At 40.1% G+C, this 22,336-nt stretch overlaps 1 protein-coding gene across 2 annotated transcripts in view; it reads right to left on the bottom strand.

The window, feature by feature from the left end:
• Nucleotides 1-13,711, bottom strand: part of sh2d3ca (SH2 domain containing 3Ca) — a 51,989-nt gene extending 38,278 nt beyond the window's left edge. Inside the window, exons 1-4 of one of the 2 annotated variants that reach the window (XM_078271088.1) lie at nt 13,529-13,711; nt 12,675-12,941; nt 12,118-12,592; nt 8,160-8,199 (exon numbers count right to left, since the gene is read on the bottom strand). In XM_078271088.1, coding sequence (XP_078127214.1) covers nt 8,160-8,199; nt 12,118-12,592; nt 12,675-12,941; nt 13,529-13,547 — 801 coding nt within the window. In that variant the 5' untranslated portion in view covers nt 13,548-13,711. Of the gene's footprint in view, nt 1-338; nt 869-8,159; nt 8,200-12,117; nt 12,593-12,674; nt 12,942-13,528 lie in introns of those variants that run through there. The other variant, XM_078271089.1, reaches the window with a different exon arrangement.
• Between the last annotated feature and the right edge of the window lie 8,625 nt (nt 13,712-22,336).

Below are 22,336 nucleotides of genomic sequence, written 5' to 3'. Positions count from 1 at the left end.
CACACAGTGCATCTGACACCAAAGTACTGTACAGCATCTATGATATCATCAGTCTGCCAGCTAGCAGGCAGACTGACATTACCCGCTGCCGGGACAGGAGAGAAGCCAACAGTGAGCACACCTACCGCAAATACACACAAACACACACACAGGCAGACACACACACGTGCATAGACAAATGTGCCAAACGTAAGGAAACTTGGATGGCATATGAAATCAGAACACATATATGCCTGGTAATGACATATCATGTACTGCAAGCATTTTGTTAAGAAACCAGGAAGCACGGGCTCTCTGTTGCAAACAAACAGAAACACACGCAGTAGATGCTCACTCACCTGCACTTGCATGAAAGATCCCCGGTAGAAGCAGCATGCTGCAGCCGACAGGGCACTCCACAGACTACACCTCTCCGTCATGGTGGGTGCACACCTTCCTCTGCTACCTTTCCTCAAACCGTTCTCCTTTTTTCTCTACTTCACCTCTCCCTCTTCTTCTGTTCCCCGTCTCCTGTCCTCTCTACCCACCCAGGGTGTCTCATGTAAACCCCAGCCCCAGGGCTAAGCCTGTCCCACCCCTGCCAGCCTCCTCGCCTGCCTCTCTGCCTGGCTAACAGCCCCTCAACATAGTGCCACCACTACAAAACCAGGCTACAAGCTAAACAGCTAACACCACACAGCTACAGCTTGCAAGAAGCTGCTGGTAACCACATCAGCCATAAGCTACGAGCGAGCCGCTAACAGCTGGAACTGATAACAGCACGAGATATTAGAGCTCCTGACATCTCCACTGCTTCTGCCCTGCGCCGGCTTCTGTCGCTCCTGCTCTCGCTTCTCTCCCTCTCACTGCACTTGCTGCACTTCACGCGGCTGCTAGGGATTACCTCATTGCTTGCTGATGAAAGGAGAGTGGGTGGGGGAGGGCGGACCAGAGAGAGAGGGTGGGAGGGATGGATAGATGGATGGAGGGAATGAGGGAGGCCGGGGGGGTGAACGCTAGCAGGCACAAGCAGAAAGGAAAGCTGTCGAATTGCAGGCAGAAAGAACCCCACCCACCCACTAAACGACCCCCGCGTTAGTGCTGAAACAATGCTGACATGGGGTGGTGTGGGGGGGTTGGACTGAGTAAAACAAGGAGAAAGTGAGAGAAGATGGGAGGAAGGAAAGAATAGATGAAGAAGAACATGCGAGTAGAAGGAGAGAAAGGAGGAGGAGTGCAGCCTCCCAAAGGAATCTAACCTTTCTTCTGCCATGAAAAACCCAGCAGGGGTGCCCCCCATCCCACCACACACACACACACGCACACGCACACACACACACACACACACACACACACCCCTTTTATTCCACCTATACATGTCGACACACACACACACACACACACACACACACACACACACACACACACACACACACACACACACACACACACACACACACAACTATATATTACTAGAGATGGCAGGAGCTACAGAGCTTTTGGTTCCTTATCTGTGTGTGTGTGTGTGTGTGTGTGTGTGTGTGTGTGTGTACACGTGCGCGTGCACAGCATAATATAATGATGTGTCTCTAAAATGCCATGCAGACTGCAGCTAGACAGCTTATTATAGGCTGAAACACACAGGCAGGTGTTTCAAGGATAACACAGTGTGATTTTCACTGGCCCATTTCACATACAGACACATGCAGGCACACATACCGGCAGGGAGATGTCAGTAGGGGTGGGGCTCTGTCTCCAGAGGCCTGAGTGAGTGACATCATTGAGTTGAGGACGCCTCACCATGGCAACACTGTGAGAGCACCTGACAGCATCCAAAATTCTGACACTGCATTTAGTTGGGTCTGCACCACTGCAGGGAAGCATAACGCAAGCGAGGGATATAGCCAGAGAAGGAGAGAAATATGCAACATACCAGATGACAAAAATACTGTATGCACCATCATGCCTGCACCACACATACACTACATCAGATGATGCCAGCAGTCACTCCGCTAATCTGCCTCTTGAATGCAGTCTGGTGGGTCACAGGCAGAGAGAAAAGGCCGATAGATAAGGAGCTACAAGACACAGGAAGGATTCATTAACTGCAGCGACTCCTCTTAATGTAATCTCAAACCATCCAGCGGTGGATTAGACAGATTACACAGCAGGGACAAAAATAATCTCATAAGAGGGGCCCTGTGCTTTCCTTCCCTCAATCCACTGTAATACCATGCCAAAACAATCACAACATACAGCATGTTACATCTGGCTACACACGCATACCAAAAATGCACGCTGGGGGAAAAATATGATGGATGCAGAGTTTAAAGCATATATGGTCAGCTGTAGCTATAAGGTTAGCATTAGCATTGGCAATGTTAGGGGTGTTATTCCCACTCAGACAGGTGATAATGAAAATGTATTGTGCCGTAAGCTCCATTAGCTAAAAGCCACTCCACAAAATTACACTATTATAAAACATGCATTTTTTATATCACACCTCCTAATCCTAGTAGTATTTTGATTGGCACTAGTGAAAAGAATCCTGCTAAAAATGAGCACCTCCTATCATAGTTTTGGGGCAAAATACTTTCTAAATGCTCCAGCTTGTGTTTCAGTCTGTATCCTCAGATGAATTAAGTTAAGTCAAACCGATATCAAATGGCTGCTGTGGGGAGCTGAGACATTAACGCAAAGCAACGGATTCACCAGAACTGAGTCATACCGTGTTCTCTGGAAATATTTGATAGAGAAAAATATATTACACTCAAGGGTAGATGTTCTGGTGCATCAGTAACTTGCTCATCTTACTTACCTTTCTCCAGCAACTAATAAGAACTACAGCATGTTGTGAAAGGAGCTGATAAATGTGACAAAAATCAATACTATGAATCTCTTACAGACCTAAATAAGGTCGATTCACAATGATTCAATTGTCTGAATCCCACATAATTTCACTGATAATACAATACAATGACATACAGTAGTGAGACCAATCAGTCCGCAGTCTATACTGTGTACCATACTACATCATCAAGACAAACATAACAGACGTGAGTTAACATAAGAAAGTAAAGACCCCTAATGTGTTAAAGTCTGTTGTTGTTACATATTTCATTTTGAAGATAAATGTGACAATTTAATCAGCATATCATCAACCCGCAGCCTTCACTGCTCCATATCATTTTACAAGTTTTAAATTTAATAGACTGAACGCTCCACAGACACAAGTTGAAAGAAAAATGATGATAACTTTGCCCCGTTTTTGTGCCTTTGGGAAGACTAAACAGAGTCTCATTCTTACTTTAGTGTCTTGTACACTTCATTACCCTGACTCGTCTGTCTTGTTCTTTTTCTTTCCTTGCTTCATTCTCACCAGTATAGCTTCCCTTTAAATCCTTTTATCTATCTTCCTTTCAGTCTCTGCATGCAAGTGCGTTTGTCAGACAACATAGGTACTCGTTCCACCATCTCCTTCATTTTCAATGGATTCAGTTATCCATTCATTGAACCTGTACTTTCTTTTTCAGCATTCCCTCAACTCCCTCTCTCTAGGCTCTACTGAATCCAACCTTTTTTATCATTGTGCTCCTCCCCTCATCTCTCCCTCCTCCTTATCCCGACCTCTCATCACTAGCCTAACCTCCTCCTTTCAGCCTCCTCCACTCCCGTCTTTCCCCTCCCTTCTCTCCTCTGTCCTTCCCTTCTCCTCCACGGCCATCCCGTCCTTCCACACCTCTATCTCTCTACATCTCCTCCCTTGCTTGGAGGCGGTCTTCAGTTAAATATTAATTAGTAAGCTCCATCCTGCAGGCTGATAGGGAGCACAATGGAGAATCCCTGCCTGTGCCTGCAAGCATCCCACTAATGAAAGGAGTGTGTGTGTGTGTGTGTGTGTGTGTGTGTGTGTGTGTGTGTGTGTGTGTGTGAGACACACAGAGATAGAAAGAGAGAGAACATAGACAGTGAGAGAGTGTGTGTTTGTGAGAGTAAAATGTGTGTGAAAGATGAAAAGAGACACACCGAGGGCAGATCAGGATTACTGTATATGTGCACACATATCTTTATGTGTGCACACATGCATTTCTTAAAACAAAAGCCGGGCTCCGTTGGGGGTTAGTGGGGTTCAGCTAATGATCTGTGTGTGTCTGATTGTCATCAGTGTGTTTTCACAGGGTGGACCCCATTCACCGACTGGTTAATCCGTATCGAACCACCAGATGTGTGTTTCAAAGGCCGTTTGAAACATCAGTCTGCGATAATGATGCAGCAAGAGAAAGGAAAACGCTGTGTTCTCACAGACGTGTAGAAAAATAACAATTTAGGTGTGAAATAGCGCAATTAAAAATCCTCTGTCCTGCTGTAATCGCATTAAAATGACTTACACAAATGTGTTGCTGTAGCAACTAGACACATCTTTAGTGTGAATAAAGCAGCGTGTAATACTGTTTTAGAGAGATCGATGTGCCATCATTCTCTGCCTCGTGTACTGCTTAGTGGCATTGGCATGCTGACCTTGAAGGGGATGGACAAAATAACAGAAATACTTGAGAATAACACAAGCTTGTAGTACATATCAGAGCTTTTGTTCTGAGAACTCTCAGAGGTGATTCAACTCAATGGCTATTTTTAAGGCTGCAGTTTGTGAAGTAAATATCCTATCCAATAAGGTGTGCTTGTGACCTCCGGGCGTCTTTACTAATGCAGTTTTCATGTATTTTGCATGTGGTCATAGGATTTTTGAGACTTTTTTCTTTACCACGTCACATATTCTTTCAGTGTTTTATGACTGAAGTACCAGGAGTTCAGGCAGTAACCACTGTACTGTACAGTAAATCATAATTACAAAGGCAGTTAGACAAGGAGCCATTTAAAGTTGAAAACCAATTAGCAAAGTGTGCTTGCAGACAGTCAGCATGTTTAGCCACACTAGTGGCATGGCTTGAGGAATGGCGATGCTGGTCTGTCGGTCACTTTGGTCCTGGTTGAAATATCTCAACAACTATTGGGCATTCGTAGTAAATGTGTAAGTTTTCACTTATCCAGTGAAATATCTCAACATTTACTACAGTAGATCGATTGCCATACATTTTGTTACAGACATTCATGGTCCCCAGAGGATAAAGCCTAGCGACCTTGATGTCCCAGACTTTTCCTCAAGGCCACCATGAGGTTGACGTGCTATTTAGCTAATTTTAGCATGCTAACATGATTGGATCAGATGACAAACATGGTAAACATTACCTGCTAGAATTGTCATTATTGGCTTGAATTGCTGGTCAGCTGCTGTAAAATATGTAAATCAATGGAAAACATTGTGGGTTTCACCAAACTAGTATTTACTGCAGGGAATTGTACTGTATTGCATGTTAAGGTGTTTGTTATTTAGTCCAAGTCAAATGTATTTGCCATAAAAAGATATAGTGCATATCTGGGCCCTTTTTCTCTTTAGTGACCTAAATAAACTGATTTATGCAAACAATCCAAGATGTAAACACAGTGCATGGACTGTAAGTGTGTGCAGACATGGCTGTACTCTGAGTCTATGTCAGTCTGTCTGCACGGTGAAGGAACAGTAACTGGAGACATTTTTTAGGGGTGTGTTACCGAGGGCCAGCCCTGACAGTTTACACCCCCTCTCATTTACAGAGGCGCCATATAAATTAATCTACTGTAATAGTGACGCACGCACACACACACACAAACACACACGTAGATGCACCCACAGGGCACTGCCTTAATTTAATCAGATGGCACACAGACACATACAGATTTTAAAAAATTCAAACCATTCGCATAATCAAACATGCAGTAACGCACAGATACGCAGCTGAGCCCCTTCACACACACTGAAATGTTTTTAGAGCAGCAGCGTGACTCTAGTGCCAGACGTATGTTAATAAACCACAAATGATCCGACACGTTGCACCTCCTGCCCCTCCCGTCAAAGTAGCACCAAACCACTAAATCGTAAGACAAAGCAGGGCTGGGCTGCAGGCAAAAACAAATGCGTGTGAATGTGTGTGATAGAGCCACACACATACACACTATTTGAAAAGTTCAAATTTAGACAGAGACTGAACATTGTGATTAGTTCCTTAATAACACAGTATCATCAGGCCTGTTTTATTACCAACCTCAGCCATTTTAAAACAGCTTTTTACATCTTTCACTGAAAGTCACACAAAACTCGCAGATATTGCTTGACCAGCTGTGAGTCCACATGAGAAATGAATGATGATAGATATTTTATGATAAAGCCTAAAAGATGAATAACGTATCCTGAATTCTTTGGGGCTTTTCTTACTGATTGCTTATTTTCTTTGAGCATCCTCAGATCAGATTGGTTTGTCTGTCTTTCTCTCTGTATTGCTTTGTCTGTTCTTTGTTTTATGTCTGTGTGATTACTGCGTGTGCATATGTCAGTAAATAAGTGTTCATGTGTGTGAGCGTGCACATGTGACAAACAGGAGAGGACTCTGGCCTGGTCTTACCCATCATAACAGGGAACACTGAGGCCAACTCCTGATTTAAACATCAGCTGTCATAAATGTTTCAGGGAAATAGAAGATGTTTGCTGGCAGCTTTCAGAGAGTGGGTGGGGCGGCGGAGGGTGGCGGGACGGACTGTTGTGGTGTTTGAGAGCGAGACAAGGAAACTAATTTGGGTGACAAAACATGAAAAATTGAGGTTTAAAGCAGAAAACAATTATTCGACTTCACTTCTTGCGTGTTCATCCGATACTGCATGCATGAAATATTATGAAAATTCATGATCAAAGCAGTCACATGTCAAGCTTATTAAAATTGAAAAACATCAGAACCAAAAGAAGGCATCATTTGTTTCTTGTCAGCGTGAGAGTAGTGCTAATGGTATTAAGTACAGGGGCGTCCTGGTGGCCTACATTGAAGTCACTAACATCATAAAAAATGTATACACTTTTATAAAATAAAACATTAACCCCCAGCAGAAAAGAACGGAGGCACTATTTCGGACAGAGATGTTTAGGCCTTCTAAATAAATTGATGATGAAATGAGTTTTGTCAGCTCTGGGTGGCTTACTGCTTTGGCTACGCTAATACTAAACACACCTCAATGTATTTTATAAATGTTTTTCTATTAAAGTTTTGTTTACATCAATTATGTTGATAAACACAGCAACAAAGCAAACCTTTTTCTTGATTTTGAAAAAAAAGAGCTGATTTTCCATCTCTAATCCAAACTCTTTAAGGTAAAGAAATAACCGATTGGGCCTTGAATGTATGTTTGAGTCAAGCAGAGTGATGGTACAGAAGTGTACTATTTACATGCTCTTCTACCTCCAACATTAAACTCCTAACAAGGCTGGCAGTGTGGTGGGATTTAAATATAGTCAATGTGTTGTGGTCAGAGGAAGTTGGATATATTTGTTTTACAAAAGGAATACAGGTCAGGGTCATTGGAGAAGGCTTTTACCAGCCGTCTGGGATGGATAATCAATAGGAAATCTGATCTCAAGAGCTCAACAGTTTACTATCCGTCTCTTCTCTCTTTTTCTTCCTTCCTTCCTTTCTTAAGCTTCACTTCCTTGACTATCACTTGCCACTTGTCACTCTCAGTTTAAAGTCCATTATCTGTATTAATGTGTGTTTGTGTTATACAGGATGCATGAATTCCTAACATCCAGCTTCACATGCTCTCTGATCTATAACATCACAACTCCAGCATATGGCCCCACCTACTGGCTGCAGCACAGACTGCTCGCTAGCTGCAGAGTGCTGACATTAGCACAGCTTCCCTCCAAATTCAATTAGCTAAATGGCAGACTGAATTAGGCTAAATGCAGAGTGAGCCTGCTGAAATGAGCAAAACTGTTGAAGACTAAGGGCTAATAATCAGCCACAATTACATCTGAGAGCTCACATTAAAAAATCTAAATTAATGTAATGGGAGAGAAGAGAAAACTCAAACTGCATTGCATGTTCAGGCTAAACCTACAACTCATATCTACTGGCATCTCAGGCATTACGTGTGTGTGCATGGGTGTAACTGACAGAAATATTTCTGTGGGATAATATTCAAGTACATGCACACACACACACACACACACACACACACACACACACACACACACACACACACACACACACACACACACACACACACATAGCACATACAGCTTGACAGAGGAGACTTACCTGCACATATTCCGCCTGACTCTCTGCTGGCTCCATGTAGCTGAAGAAACAGAAGGAGAAAAAAAGAGATGAAAGAGAGAAAATTCAGGAATGTTATAACAGAAAATGGCTGTAAACTTCTGTGGAATTGTGCACACATGTGTATTAACACAAATGTACACACGCCTCTGTGTTTGATCTGGTCTTGTAACAGGTGCAGTGCATGTTACCACAGACAAAAAACATGCCTGTATTCCCATGGCCCACTTCCGCAGCGGCTTCTCCAGTGAGTAAAATGTTGTTGCAGGCCAACTTCATAGAAAAGGATAGATAATAAACCCCACTGAGCTTCTAAGGTTGCTGAATATGGAGCTGGCCTCTCAAATCCTTAGGGTGCCATAACTCTCAGTTTTACACTCACGATGCATCCGGATCATGTGTCAAAACCCCCCTCTGAGCTGCAGTCTTGGGAGCCACACTGTGGGTACTTTGTGATTCGGAGTGAGCGTGAGCTAAAGGGGCAATTACACTCCCAGACAAGTTTTTAGATAAATCAGCACAGTTGCACGATGGGTCTCCTAGGGCCCAGAGCAAAGCCGTGTTACACATGACCACAGAGAGGCCAGATCAAAGGGTCCCGTTGTGGCAGCGGGCTGGGGAATTTTAATAGGTCCCACGGCAGAGGAGCTCTACATTCCCTTCCTAGGCTGCTCCTGTGCTTAGACGAAAGAAAAATGGTTGTATAAATGTAAAATATTTGCCCCCATCATTTGCATTGAACACATCCACATTTATCCAGAGACAAATGTGACTGAGCTGTAAATACTAAAACATACCATTCATTAGGCCTGTCACGATAACAAATTTTGCTGGACAATAAATTGTCCCAGAAATTATTGCGATAAACGATAATATTGTCGTTCTGAGAGCATTTTCATCTAATACAATGATAATGGCATAATAATGCAGGTACACCTTTTCAAAGATCAATAAACTTTTATTTCTAAAGAATATTTAACACTGGAACTGGAAGACATTTTAAATATCCACAATAAATGAACAAAACAACCAAAAACAATAAATAAAATGGACTCTCAGTCTCGGTTAACAAAAAATGCACTGGAATAAAAACCAAACAGAATCAAAAACAATGAATAAAATGGAAATTTTTCCGGCCGCGATAATTTCCATTTAAATTATCGAGCTCATTTTTATTTATCATGCGATTAATTGATTTATTGCATATTGCGACAGGCCTACCATTCATACATAAGGCTTTGAAAACAAACAGCACATCATACCTACAGTATAGAGAGAATATCATCGACCACTACAGTAGAGCTAAAGTCAATGTCAACTAGTCTCACATTGCCAGACCTACCTCCACAGAGCTGCGGAGGAAGGTCTGGCTAGTCCACACAGCAGCAAAAAAACGTGCTCTGGTTTATTGGCATTTCTTTAAACCAATCACAATCGTCTTGGGCAGCGCTACCTGCCAGACTCAATGACAATGACCTCGGGAAGGAACTTGTTTTGGTGGAACATGTACGTCCAAAGGTTGTTTTGGTTGTGCAACAGAAAACTCTTGGATTGGACAGATAGTCTAGCTAGCTTTAAAATGACAACACAAAGAAAGCCGGAAGGTGACGGACATGTTTGACAGTCAGTTATAACGGAAAAAGAACATACATAAACTACTTTGACGTAGATTTTCTTTAGGGCTTTATTACGTGGTATCGGATCGGTGCATAAACTCCAGTACTTCCCGATACCGATACCAGCGTTTTAGGCAGTATTGGAGCCGATACCGATACTGGTATCGGTATCGGAACATCTCTAATTCATTATAAACATTTCAGAGGCAAAAACTATTCCTCCAAATAATCTTGTGCAAAACCTGTTTAAGTTGTTTGATTGCTGCAGTAAGGCGCTCTTCATTTTATTTCAAAATCATGTTTCCAACAAACAAACAAAGCTTGGCAAGCAAGTGTCTGGACGCACGAGTCAATTTGTATTGTAATTTGTATACTGACTATAAACAGCACAGTAAACTAAAGGGGCTGCATGAAACACTTTTATACTTTGACTTACTAAAAACTTATTACACATAATATGTCCTAATATTAAACTCTATGAAATCGTACTTCATAAATTCAACGTCTAATTAATTCAACTTTAGTTAAACATAAGTTGACAATGGGGGTAGGCTACCCCTGTTCATCCCCTTTTCAAATTTGTGTCAAACAAAGGAGTTATCATGCACAAGCAAGGCAGAAGAACAAAACCCACAACTTTGCCAGCTGAGCTGAGACACTATGACAGTAAAAGTGGTTTTCCAGAAAAGCAGCCAAAGTCAGGCAAAGTAAAGAGCTGCACTTTGGACAGAATAGGAATATAGAGGGAAATTGACAGCCAAGCTGAGAGACTTGTGATTTAGGGATGAACAGACGGACAGCTCTTTGATGTGCCCACATTGAACTTGCACTACACCACCATACAGCCATATTTCCCACGGTCTCTGGGCTGAACTAATGGGCTGATGCTGCACGCTCGCACATGCATGCCAGCACAATTGCAGCCACGCATGCACGCACACTCATAGTCACAAGACACACACGCAGTGCAAAATCCCACTGTAACATGATACACGCACTATCATGCATGGGATATTGGAGGCAGCAGGGAGACCTTGGCATATCATGGGAAAGCAGCGAGGAGACGCAATCTGCCCTGCTGAGAGGAGGAGTTCCAGAACATTTTCCCTCAAACTGTTCAATAAAGTTCTGACTTTGTTGATAAATCCACTACAACATTATGAAACGCACACAATGAGCGCACACAAGCTTATCCATGTCGTCTCCTGTGTGTCAGAACTAATCAATGCAAAATAAGAAAACATCAGACCAACAGCCTGCAGCTTTCCAGCAGCATCTGATCAATAAAAGGAATCGATATAACCCGCTGCCTTTAAAAAGTGAAGTCATATTCCTGTTATCTCACCTCACACCCACCGCCTGAGGTAAGTCCTGTCCACAGCAAAGTCAGCACAAAGTGTGTGAACTGCCCAACTTCCCCAGTGGGTCCACGCGCAGTTTAAACAGGTTTGCGCCCCCTGGCGTATGCACAGAGCATATGCCATTTTTAAGGCTGCTGGATTAAAATACAACAAAAACATGTGCTGCTGCTTCCCTATTGACCCACAGTTCCTTCAATCTCTCAGCAATGTGAGCAGCTTTTCAGTGCTGGAATTCACTTAAGTAAAGGTGCCAAAATAACAATGTACACATACCCCATTAGTAAAAGACCTTCATTCATAATTCTAAAAGGACATTAATATCAGAAAAATCTACTCAGTAGAATTAAAAAGTAGTCCTTTTCTGCAGAACAAAAATACCTCTGTAAAATGAATAATCATATATGATTATTAATTAAATATTGATTAATTAAAATTACAGTCATGAAACCATGTAAAGAATAAAGAGAGGATTCTTTGGTGGAACTGCTGACAATTTACAGAAACATGGCAACGGGCCCTGACTATACACAGCTTTTTTGTAAGTAGTCACAAACCAAATGGCTTAGAACCACTAGTTCAATCTTTAACAATGTGTTGTATGTTATAAACTGGACACAAGTAAGATGAAATGAAATATTCAAGTAAAATACAACTATACAATAAAATATTATATTTAAGTAAAGAACTTAAGTAAATGTACTTAGTTACTTTCCAGCACTAATTTTGACACAAGGACCTGCACAAGACAGGGCCCCAAGATCAAGCAGGAGCCACCCTAAGGCCTTTATCATGCCAGTTAATACTGTGTTTTAGTGGTGCATACTCTCATTTTTCAATGAACCACCACAAACCAGTTGACCAATCAGTCACCTTTCCTCCTTCAATTACTTAACTGTCAGAAAAGAAAAAAGCAAGAAAAATGAGCTGTTCACATCTAAGAAAAAAAGGAATAAAACAATTCACCAGTAAATGCTGTCACAGTTTTGGTTTTCTTTGTCCGCTCCTCCTGTTAGCTGTCTCTCTGCCTCCTCCTTAGGTTCAGATACAGGCCTGGACTCCAACCCTTCATCCTGTTTAATCTGATCATTCCCCCAGCTGGGTGGAGGTGATGAAGTCTCCTCAGGGTTCAAGTCTGCACCTGCCTGGGTGATGCTCTGCTTGTCACAAGTCTCTGGTTGGAGTGCAGCACTTGGGCCACTAGATGGCGACATGGTAGAGATGGTGTTTTGGGTGTTTGTGACATTAGTTTCCCCTATAGGTTCAGGCTGGGTCTTGGGATCAGTGAGAGAGTCTTTGCCGAGCCCAGTGTCAGCTTTACTTCCAGCTTCATCCCTAGCCGCTTTAGATCCGCCAAAGTCTTGGTCCCGTAAAGGTCTCTGGCTTTGACTTCTGCTGATGCTGCTCTTGTCTTTACTCTTCTTATTGCTGCTGGGGCCTTCTAGAGAAGAAAGGATATCAGAAATAAACATAAAGTTTGTCATGGTGAAAACTTTTTATTATCATAAGTTCAGCTGCTTTACCTTTATTGCTCTTGTCTCTCCTCTTCATCAGTAGCCGTGGCAGCGTACCCATGTGTGTGTAGCTCTCACTGGAGCGAATGTAGCTGGCAGTGCGAGGACGCATGGCATCCATGTCGTCCATCGTTGTCTCAGCAACTGGAGCCAGGATCGCCTTGCCATCTCCAGGTACACATCCTGCTCCAGATTTGGACGGAGAGGTCTTGGAGTCCGATTTTTCAGTGGAGCGGCGAAAGGAGAGGTTGGTGAGGCTACCAAACCACTTGAAACCTTGACAGAGCAACAGTTAGAAAAGAAGAAGAAATGCTCATTATGTGGTAACAAGTATATGACGTTGGTCAATGTATTTGCCCACTAGCTAACTCAATTCATCCCCAGGCAACCTCTCAATTAGATTTTTTTTCAGTCAGGAGGGAAAGAGATTAATTTATTTAAAGAAATGAATGCACAATGCAATGTTTTGAACATTGGACATCCTGTGTTACAAGTGATGATCGTTTTGTGTCTAGAGTTTTGAAAAATGACGTAAAGGTTCTTAAATTAGTGCCAAAGTGATTGTAAAAAACTGTCAAAACAGATCTCTAAAATAGCCTCTATGTATTATTATACACATCTTACAAAATAATTTCAGCTGCAAGTGGATTTTTGCGTGTAGTCATAATCACCAAAATGTTGCAAAACTGACATGGCAGTGTCTGATAGTCAACACTAATTAACCTAACTGACACTGTGGTTTACTATATGTGTAAACACATGAACAAAGACAGATTGGACACACACACACACACACACACACACACACACACACACACACACACACACACACACACACACACACACACACACACAATACTCACTCAGTTTCCGTCTGCTCATGTTGTGGCTGCAGTGTTGGAGATCAGCTGCAGGTAGGTGACAGATGGATCATCTGAAAGGAGATGCAGTAGTCTACAATAGAAAAAGGAGAAATAGATAGGGGAGGATAATTTGTTGAGGCGGGCAAACCTCACTATGAACCACAGTTCCTCTCTGTGGGTGAGATACTGCACACAGTTTGCATGTGTAACAGAGAAAAAAAAGATGAGAGGCAACGACTGGGGCAGGGCAGAGCGTGATACTTCCTGTGTAAAGCTGAGAGAACCAATGTTAAGAGGAAATGAAAAGATGAGATCACAAGGCTTGAAAGATTGTTATTATAAACTTTATTATAAACTTTATTTCAGACCCAGGGGGATCCATATCACAATAAAAAACACACAGAGTATAACATAAAATACAAAAATACAAAACCTTCCACAATGTTCAGTGTCTGACATACAGACATCTGACAGAAGAAAATCTGACAGAACTGCATACAGGGTTAGCTGGTGTCCTCTGGCCAGAATGAAAACGTGTTAATGGATATATAGAGGGGTGTAAAGTGTTTCAAACTGAAGTGCTGACTTTTGTCCCATTGAAAACAAAAAGCTGGCCTCATCCAGAGTTTAATAACTATCACCTTTGATATCACTGATTATCTACTTCAAGCTATGAATCATTTCATCTTCCCGACACAGTTTATTTACATAGTTAATGTTTAATTAGGGTAAAGATTCTCAATCTCTCATAATGCTGCTTCACACTTACGCATTATCAAGACACCTCACGTTCAACAAGAAATTAATGATTCAATCAAATGTGAAAGAGTATTTATGTAGTAATAAGGACATGTTGTTGTTTGTCAACACATCTCAGATCAATGCAGGACATTCTGCAGTGCACCCAGAATTTCAGTTTGATTTCTGTGAGTGTGGGTGAAAGACACACCAGATACTAATGCAATCTTGTCTTTTTACTTCAGGCAGAACTGATGTGCATGTCACTTGCTTTTTCCACAGGATGTAGGTATTGCAATTGCAGCTGTTTGGTGGATCATCTTGGATTCCTAATGTCAGGGTGGTGTATAAGAGCTGGTGTCTAAGTCTAAACTTCAATTATGTTTGATTAAATTTGACTCAAAATGCTTCCAGAAAACTCATCATAAACCTGTGGCATCTAAGAATGATCCATCTTTTAAAATCCTGCAAACAAAAAAACCCACTGATGGATAAGTCATTACAAGCTCATGCTGTGCAGCCAAACATTGTTAAAAACCCACAGTGCTTTGTTTTGAATTTAGCCGGGGATGCCAAAGGTTTCAAAGATACCAAATATATCAGGCTGAATTTTGGGTCTATGTGTATAAAATGATGCAAAATACATCTAGAAAAATCCAGTTTGATGGAAAGGTGCAGTTATAAAAAATGTGTGAGTCTTGGGTAAACATTATATTTAAGGAGTTGGAGAAAAAAAACAGATACAGAATATATGTAATACTGTGTGGAATAAGGTGATTTCTTAGTGCTACTTAAGGGGAAGCAAAAAGAAGAAAAAAAACGGCATGTTAAGGAGTGTAACATTTGACGACAAAGATCTTCATAAGGGTTTTTTTTAGAGACTGTCCACACCTATTTACAGTATATACAGTCTAGGGTCCTCACCAGCAAAACGACAACATGTGCAGTTTGTTTATGTTTTAGTGATAGGTAACCTTGTTGTTTGAATACATATCTGGTTCACGAGTAAAAGCAGAATGTTATGACTTTTAAATGGGAAACCAGGGTTAGCATCCTGTCACTTACCAGCAGTCAATGTTGGTTTTCTTTAACCGTGACCACAATCTGTCCATAACTTGATGTTTTTTTGACACTTCTCTTACTTTGCATAAATCTTAAATTAAATTAAATTAAAGATGGCCACAAAAATATCACTTTGCATAGATAAATCCTCTAAAGTCAGGTTATTTTTTTGGTTTATTTATATATTGATTTATATTTGTTTATCTCTCTTCCCCTTTCTTCAAAGACATCATTTATTTAAAAAAACAATGCCTTCTAAAAGGAATGTAACTCATCATTATGTTGGAATCTTTCTGTTGTTTGTTTGTTTCTCCTATTTATTTCTCTTATTTATTATTTGCCATCATTTACTTTAAGCATAATGAAGGAACAAACTCCACAAATGCAAAAGACAGTATATTATTTATTTTCAAACATTTTCGTTTGACATTTTATATGCACATGTATTTCTTAAAAAAAAAAAAAAGCATGATACAGTAAACTTTAATGTGGTTTGTTGTTTAAAGGTCAGATCAGGGAGATCAGTTAAGATGCTGAGTATCAGTCACTGTATAGTGTTTAGTATGAGCCATATGCCTTCATGGGCTTTCACTTCCTGTTCACTTTTGCGCGTGAGTGTTCTGCAAAGACGCCTTGCTTCTTCCTGTCAACATTGTACAACACCAGTGTATATGCAGGTATGAAACTGTGAAGTGTGAAATCATATAACAGAGCAAAACACATTATAAAACAAAATGACACTCCAAAACGTCTGAAACATGCAAATAGCCCCTTTATTACTGTAAAGGCAATATCAGCTGCCAAAATTAGAGGTAACATTGTGATTATAACATGTTTATAAAAAAAGCTTGTGGTCACACAAGTTGTTCCCTTCGTAGGCTTCCCTTAATGTGAACTGGCTCAGTGAACATCTCAGCATCCCAGAAAGAGTCACTGGTTAGTTTATACAGAAACCTTATCTTCTTTTAATTATCCTGTGGATGGCACCAAAGGTCACGGAAAAAAACGAACTATATAGCCACATTTCCTTCCCTCTCCCCTATATGTACTTCATACTGTAGATTACTGTAAATACAAGCATGTTTGATCCAGATAATTGCTGATAAATTGGCCTTGCACATTTCTAATTAGGAGTCATTAAGACTCATAATGACTCACAAAGAAGACGATGAATCGTGATGATTTGTTTGATCCCATCATGCATACATACCTCATGTAATCACTTTTGTGTTTAAAAAGTGTATTTTTATGATGCCATATTGTTCTGACCCTCAGAGAAATGCCACATGCTCATTAGGAAATAAGGTCCATGAGAACACCTTGTCCTTTTGATGCAGCCTATAGACGCAACTGAACACCTGCTGTTCACTGCTCTGTAATCCACCAGCATGGAGGTAGATGGAATAAAGTGAGCAATATAATATAGTGTGGTTAACACAAACACACACATGTGAGCACACGCACACCCTGAGATAATAGGTTGGACTTTCATTTCGGACTTTGTGTCCCAACCAGGTTTTCCACAGAAGTAATTTGCTGGAGTGAATGATGGTGTGTGTGTGTGTGTGTGTGTGTGTGTGTGTGTGTGTGTGCTGCTTTAATTTCACCTTGATGAAAAACTTGACACTTGTCTTCAGAAACACAATATTTTGTAACAACACAAAGGAACTGATAAATACTTAATAAATCAATGCTTTTGTATTATTATAAAATACATTTTAAAATGTGTACAGTGTAACCTAGAAACATAAAAACATGTGGTATTATGATTTTTCCTTGTTTCTATTACTTCTCTAATAATGTCAGCATTAACTTTTGGTGAAGGGGTGCTAATGTTGTATTTGCCGGGATAATGCACTTTACAGTGGAGATTTTCTTTTTTATTGCTTTTCTCCAATCAAACCCGCTGCAACTTCAAAATACATTTGCAAAGCCCCACTCAAGTGTAGCACCTAAACAGCACTTGAATGAATTACTCTGAGCTGTTATCTTTGAATGTAAATTATAAAGTTATTTCTGGATGACGTCTAAAATATATTCTGTATCTGCTGTACCTTACTGTGCAGTTGAGGACTCATGTCGTGCTGCAATACATTGACGAAATCATCTCTCTGTTGCACAAGAACAACTGAATTAATATCTAGTCTCTTTATTGGAATGTGATTGTGAACTTTAGTCCTGTTGTCAGCTTCTGTGTGGATGATCAATGACAACTGCTTTCTTTTTGATTGGCTGAGGACACTCTGAAAGATGTGGTTAGTTGCAGTGGTGGAATACAAGAATGTACAAAAAATACTTCACTACAGCAAAAGTCCTGCAGTCAAAATCTTACTTAAAAGTGCAGAACATTACAAGTGAAATTGTTACTGATGCATAAATGTGTAAGAAGCACTTTAATGTAAGTTAACTGAACTTTAATTTTAAAAACTCTAATCTATAAAAATGGATTATGTCTAATAAACTACAGTAATCATATGATTTGTAGCTGATAAATGAAGAACTGAAACAAAAATACAAAAGAAGAAGAATTCAAAGAATGCAAAGTCACAGCTGCTATCTAACTGAACATATTTTTCATTTCCTTGTGTTGCCCATCGAGACTGATGGGCCATGGATAGAATGCAGAAAGAGGTTTTTTCCCCTCCTGCTCAGGTCAAATCTCCACAACATTTTATCTTAGTTTATTTTACGCTCTCCTGTGCAACCTCGGCTCTACTGTCCTTTTCAAGCAGTCTACCTGTCACTTGTTATTGTATACTGTCCAACAAAAGAGAAATGCTGCAGAAAAAATGATAATCGTAAAAATGAAATGACCGTGTGAGAGTAAAAGGTCAACATGGCACTGTTTCAGATTGTGTTGTCATCAGGTTTTGGCACTTTGTATTGGTGTGGCCTCTATTTGTCATATACAAGGGATTCTGAATTATTGAAGCCTTGTTTGTCATCAAGGTGAATTTAAAGCAGCAAACATTCAACCCGGCACACACGGATACATCCATTGCTGTACTTGTGAGGACCTTGACTTGTTGTTACACTCTCAGTATACGTCTTTTTGCTGTTCCCTGTAAAAAACAATTACATGTCATTTGGTATAAAATGCTTGGGCCATTTTACCTGGATCTCGATACAGCTAAGAAAAATATGGATGTAAAGACAGTAGACAAAGAAATGTATAGCCTACTTGCTCCTGTGCTTTGTTGATGTTTGTTTTCACCATTTCTCCTGTGAAATATATTTAAATTGGTACTTAATAAAGAAGTGACAATGTTTTTGTTTTTTTTATCATTATTACAAAAACAAACACTTTATTTTGTACACCTGTCCAGTCTGTTGCAATTCAATACAACAGTTCTGCCACAACATCCATCTTTACGAAGCTCATAATGTGTTTGTGGTGATTGTTGGAAATGTATAAATTCAATTATATGTTTATTACTGAGGTCATAGTTAGGTGGTGTTGTAATGGACAACATTATATTGAAAGATGTTTCTATTCTATTGTTTCTATTCATATGTGTTGCCCTCTCTATTTACATATATGGGGGGGAGAATATTAGAAACATCTCTGAATATAATCAACAAAAACAGAACTTTAGAGGTATCCCAAAAGTAGACTTTATGGCAGAACAGTTGTATCACATTTCATTCGGAGGCACAGATGTCTAATGTGATGTTATTTGTGAGTACCACTCAGATTTCAAATATTATTGACTCTCTTGTCCAACTTCTCCAAATTGAGGCTAGTTTCATCACTAGTTACTGTTGTCTTCTTAGTGATATATAACAAGTACATTGCACATCTCCAGACACCATCTGCTGCTGGAAGAGTGAGAATGATTCTAAACGTTTGACCTGTTTTTTAGTATCCACTCAGAAATGGTTCTGCTTCCAGGTTCTTCAGAGTAGAGGGAACTGTCTTTACAGATTTGCATCAGAAAAACATTTACATCAAATGCTTTTTGGATTTTGGAGCTCGAAGACCCCCTCAGATTCTCTTCAACAGAGCTACTGCATCAGCTCCAAGTATCACAAATACATCACCAGTGAAGTCTTACAACACAAGTGTGTTAGCATTTATGATGTAATGTGCACCCTGAAAACATGATGTGATGCACTCTGACTTTGATCAACACTTGAAATAATTTGCACTTATTGTGAATGGCTGTAAAATAAGAGCTCTAAACTGCATGAAATGATCTTATTGTTTGATATAATTTGCTATCACACAACTGCCAAGCGGGTTACGGTTGGCAGGTACCAAACCTGTTATAACTAACAAGTGCCAAAGAATCTATATAACCTCTGTAAATATTATAATCTAGTATACTTGTAATTGGATAGTGGATTCACAGTAAATACAGTAAAGCATTTAAAATGTGTCATCATGTGTTTTAGACTGTGGGGGGCGCCAAAGACAATTACATTCACATTACAGAGAAATCACCTGCCTCCCAGACCAATCACAGCAAAGAATTGCAATGCTTAACACACAGCCAAACATTTAAAATAATGTATAACTATAGATAACATCATCTTTTATTCCAATCCTCAGAAGAAAGACCACAACAAATTAGGACTGTTCATGAGAAATGATGTCAATGATTGTAATGACTACTTACTACTTATGTCAATGTATAAGAAATGCTGTAGATCGGATGTACTAATAGTAATCAGCTGTGAAGTACACATCGGGTAAAATGAACTGTGTGGCTGTGGGTTTGTGGTTTGGGTGTCATTCAGAGTTAGCTTAACAGAAGGTGGGTGAGGATCATTGAGTGATTGGCAGGCTTCTTTAGAGACAGGGGTACTGGAGCTCTCTCTGTCATGCTCAAATGTTCGCTGAGTGAGTTTCCACTGAATTATTTTTGATAAAATACAAGAAGACCTGAGAAGACTCCAGTTAACAGGAGCTGTGCCAGCTTTGATTTCTGGCAGCTTGTGTCTCCTTGTAGAGCAGGAAGAGGATAGCCAAGACTCTGAATTAGTATTTAGTGAAGTAGTCATTAGTATCATGGGCGCTGGAAGTTTTTACTTCACAACCATTAATAAAGACAAATTTGAGAGGCACTTGATAAAGACACAAGTTATTCAATTGGCATTTGTTGACCCATATGACCTTGAATCTGACAGATTTAAAATATCTTGATGAAGAATGAAAGAAATTAAAAACAGACTGGCTTTATGAGGCCAATAATAAGATAATAAACCATTTATAGACACACTGTCTATTTCTGTTTTGTATGTGTCAAACCAAAAGTGATATTTACACATTTATTTTGAATTTCCTATGGGTGTGAGAATTATTCTGAAAACATGTCAATCTTTTTACTCATAATTCCTTACTGTAGAGCACTATACTGCTGAATGGCCAACTCTTTTGGACTCTTATTTGTTTTGGCATGAACCTTCCAGTCTCTGCATCTAGTGTACCTCTACACTCTCAAGGTTGTGGATGGCCACTGTGTTCTATATTGTATTAACTTCAATGAGAAAAGGCCCTGAACACTATCAGTGAGTCTGAGGTGCTGTATCAGTCTTCTGTGTTTCTGCCAATGTAATGTTACAGTAACAACTCATAGCTGATTACATGTAAATATGCATTGTACATTCATTATCAGTCTTGCCACAAAATAAGATTAACTGAAAGTAAGTGACATTGTATAACCAGTGTCATTTACTGTAATGTACATTATCAGCAGAGACAATTTAGAACCGTTATAGAGAATCTTTGTTATCAGTAAATGACAAGTCAGTCAGAGCACAACTGCAACGACACACACGGAAACCCTCAATTACCCAACAATCTGCTGCTGGTCCGTGTGTGTGTGTGTGTGTGTGTGTGTGTGTGTATATGTGTGTGTGTGTGTGTGTGTGTGTGTGTGTGTGTGTGTGTGTGTGTGTGTGTGTGTTTAATAAGTCTAGCAGTCCAGCCAGCTGAAGGTGACTCATCTGCACCTCTCATGATAACTCTCTTCTCTATTGGTGAGGTCTTGAATTACAACAATTATTAATGAAATCTGCAACTGTTTTTAAGGCGGTGCAGCTCTGATCCTTTACTATATGTCAATAACTCCATGAACATTTTGATCTTTTTCTATATTACTATTTTTGCCTGTATACTGGTGCATTGTCAGTGATAAAGGTGTATTGGTATTGGTTTGGATAACAGGATATCATGAATGCTATGGATTTGTTTACTCTGTTATATATAGAATGCGTCTACATGTCCTCCTATCGAAATGTATAGTATACTAAAGCATTAGAGTCCACACAGTAACATTATCACACGTTAATTAGATAGCCAGTGATGAAGAAATGCTTCATTAAAGCATAGGTCAATCTCTTAATGTTAACAAAGCAATCAACTATTGTTTTGTTTTTTTTAAGATTTTTTTTGGGCCTTTTCCACCTTTAATTTTTGACAGGACAGCTAGGTGAGAAAGGGGAGAGAGAGAGGGGGAAGACATGCAGGAAATTGTCACAGGTCGGATTCGAACCCTCTGCGTCGAGGCATAAACCTCTCAGTATATGTGCACCTGCTCTATCGTTGAACCAACCCGGCAATGCAATCAACATTTTTTAATCTGAATGGTTTGAATGGAATTGTATTCATTACCTATCTGCCTGGTTGTCATGGTTGACTCATTTTAATATTAAACACTCAAGTTTCATATTATCTTGGAAAAGGCAAACTCAATTAAATAGTTTTTGCTGTATTTACTGCAACAACAGTGGGCGTAGCTACAGGCCAAACAGGGTTACATACATGCCCTAACCCTGCCCGGGGTCATTTTGCTTCTACTTTTGTCGCCTGAGGAAGTTCACCGGAGCAGTTGGGGATTAAATACTTAATGGCACTTCAGTCGGAGTTGTTGAAGGATGGAATGAGTTCTTATTTTAACTTCCCTGTCTGAGGTTCTTGGCATTCCAAGGATTAAGTCCACTTGCATTTTGCAAATGTTTAGGTTACTGCCACTGCTCTGCTTTGAAATTTGAGGTGCCATGAGA

This window comes from Sander vitreus, chromosome 16 (genome assembly GCF_031162955.1).
Source record: "Sander vitreus isolate 19-12246 chromosome 16, sanVit1, whole genome shotgun sequence".
Lineage (NCBI taxonomy): Eukaryota > Metazoa > Chordata > Actinopteri > Perciformes > Percidae > Sander > Sander vitreus.
This window is presented reverse-complemented; position numbering and strand designations above follow the sequence as displayed.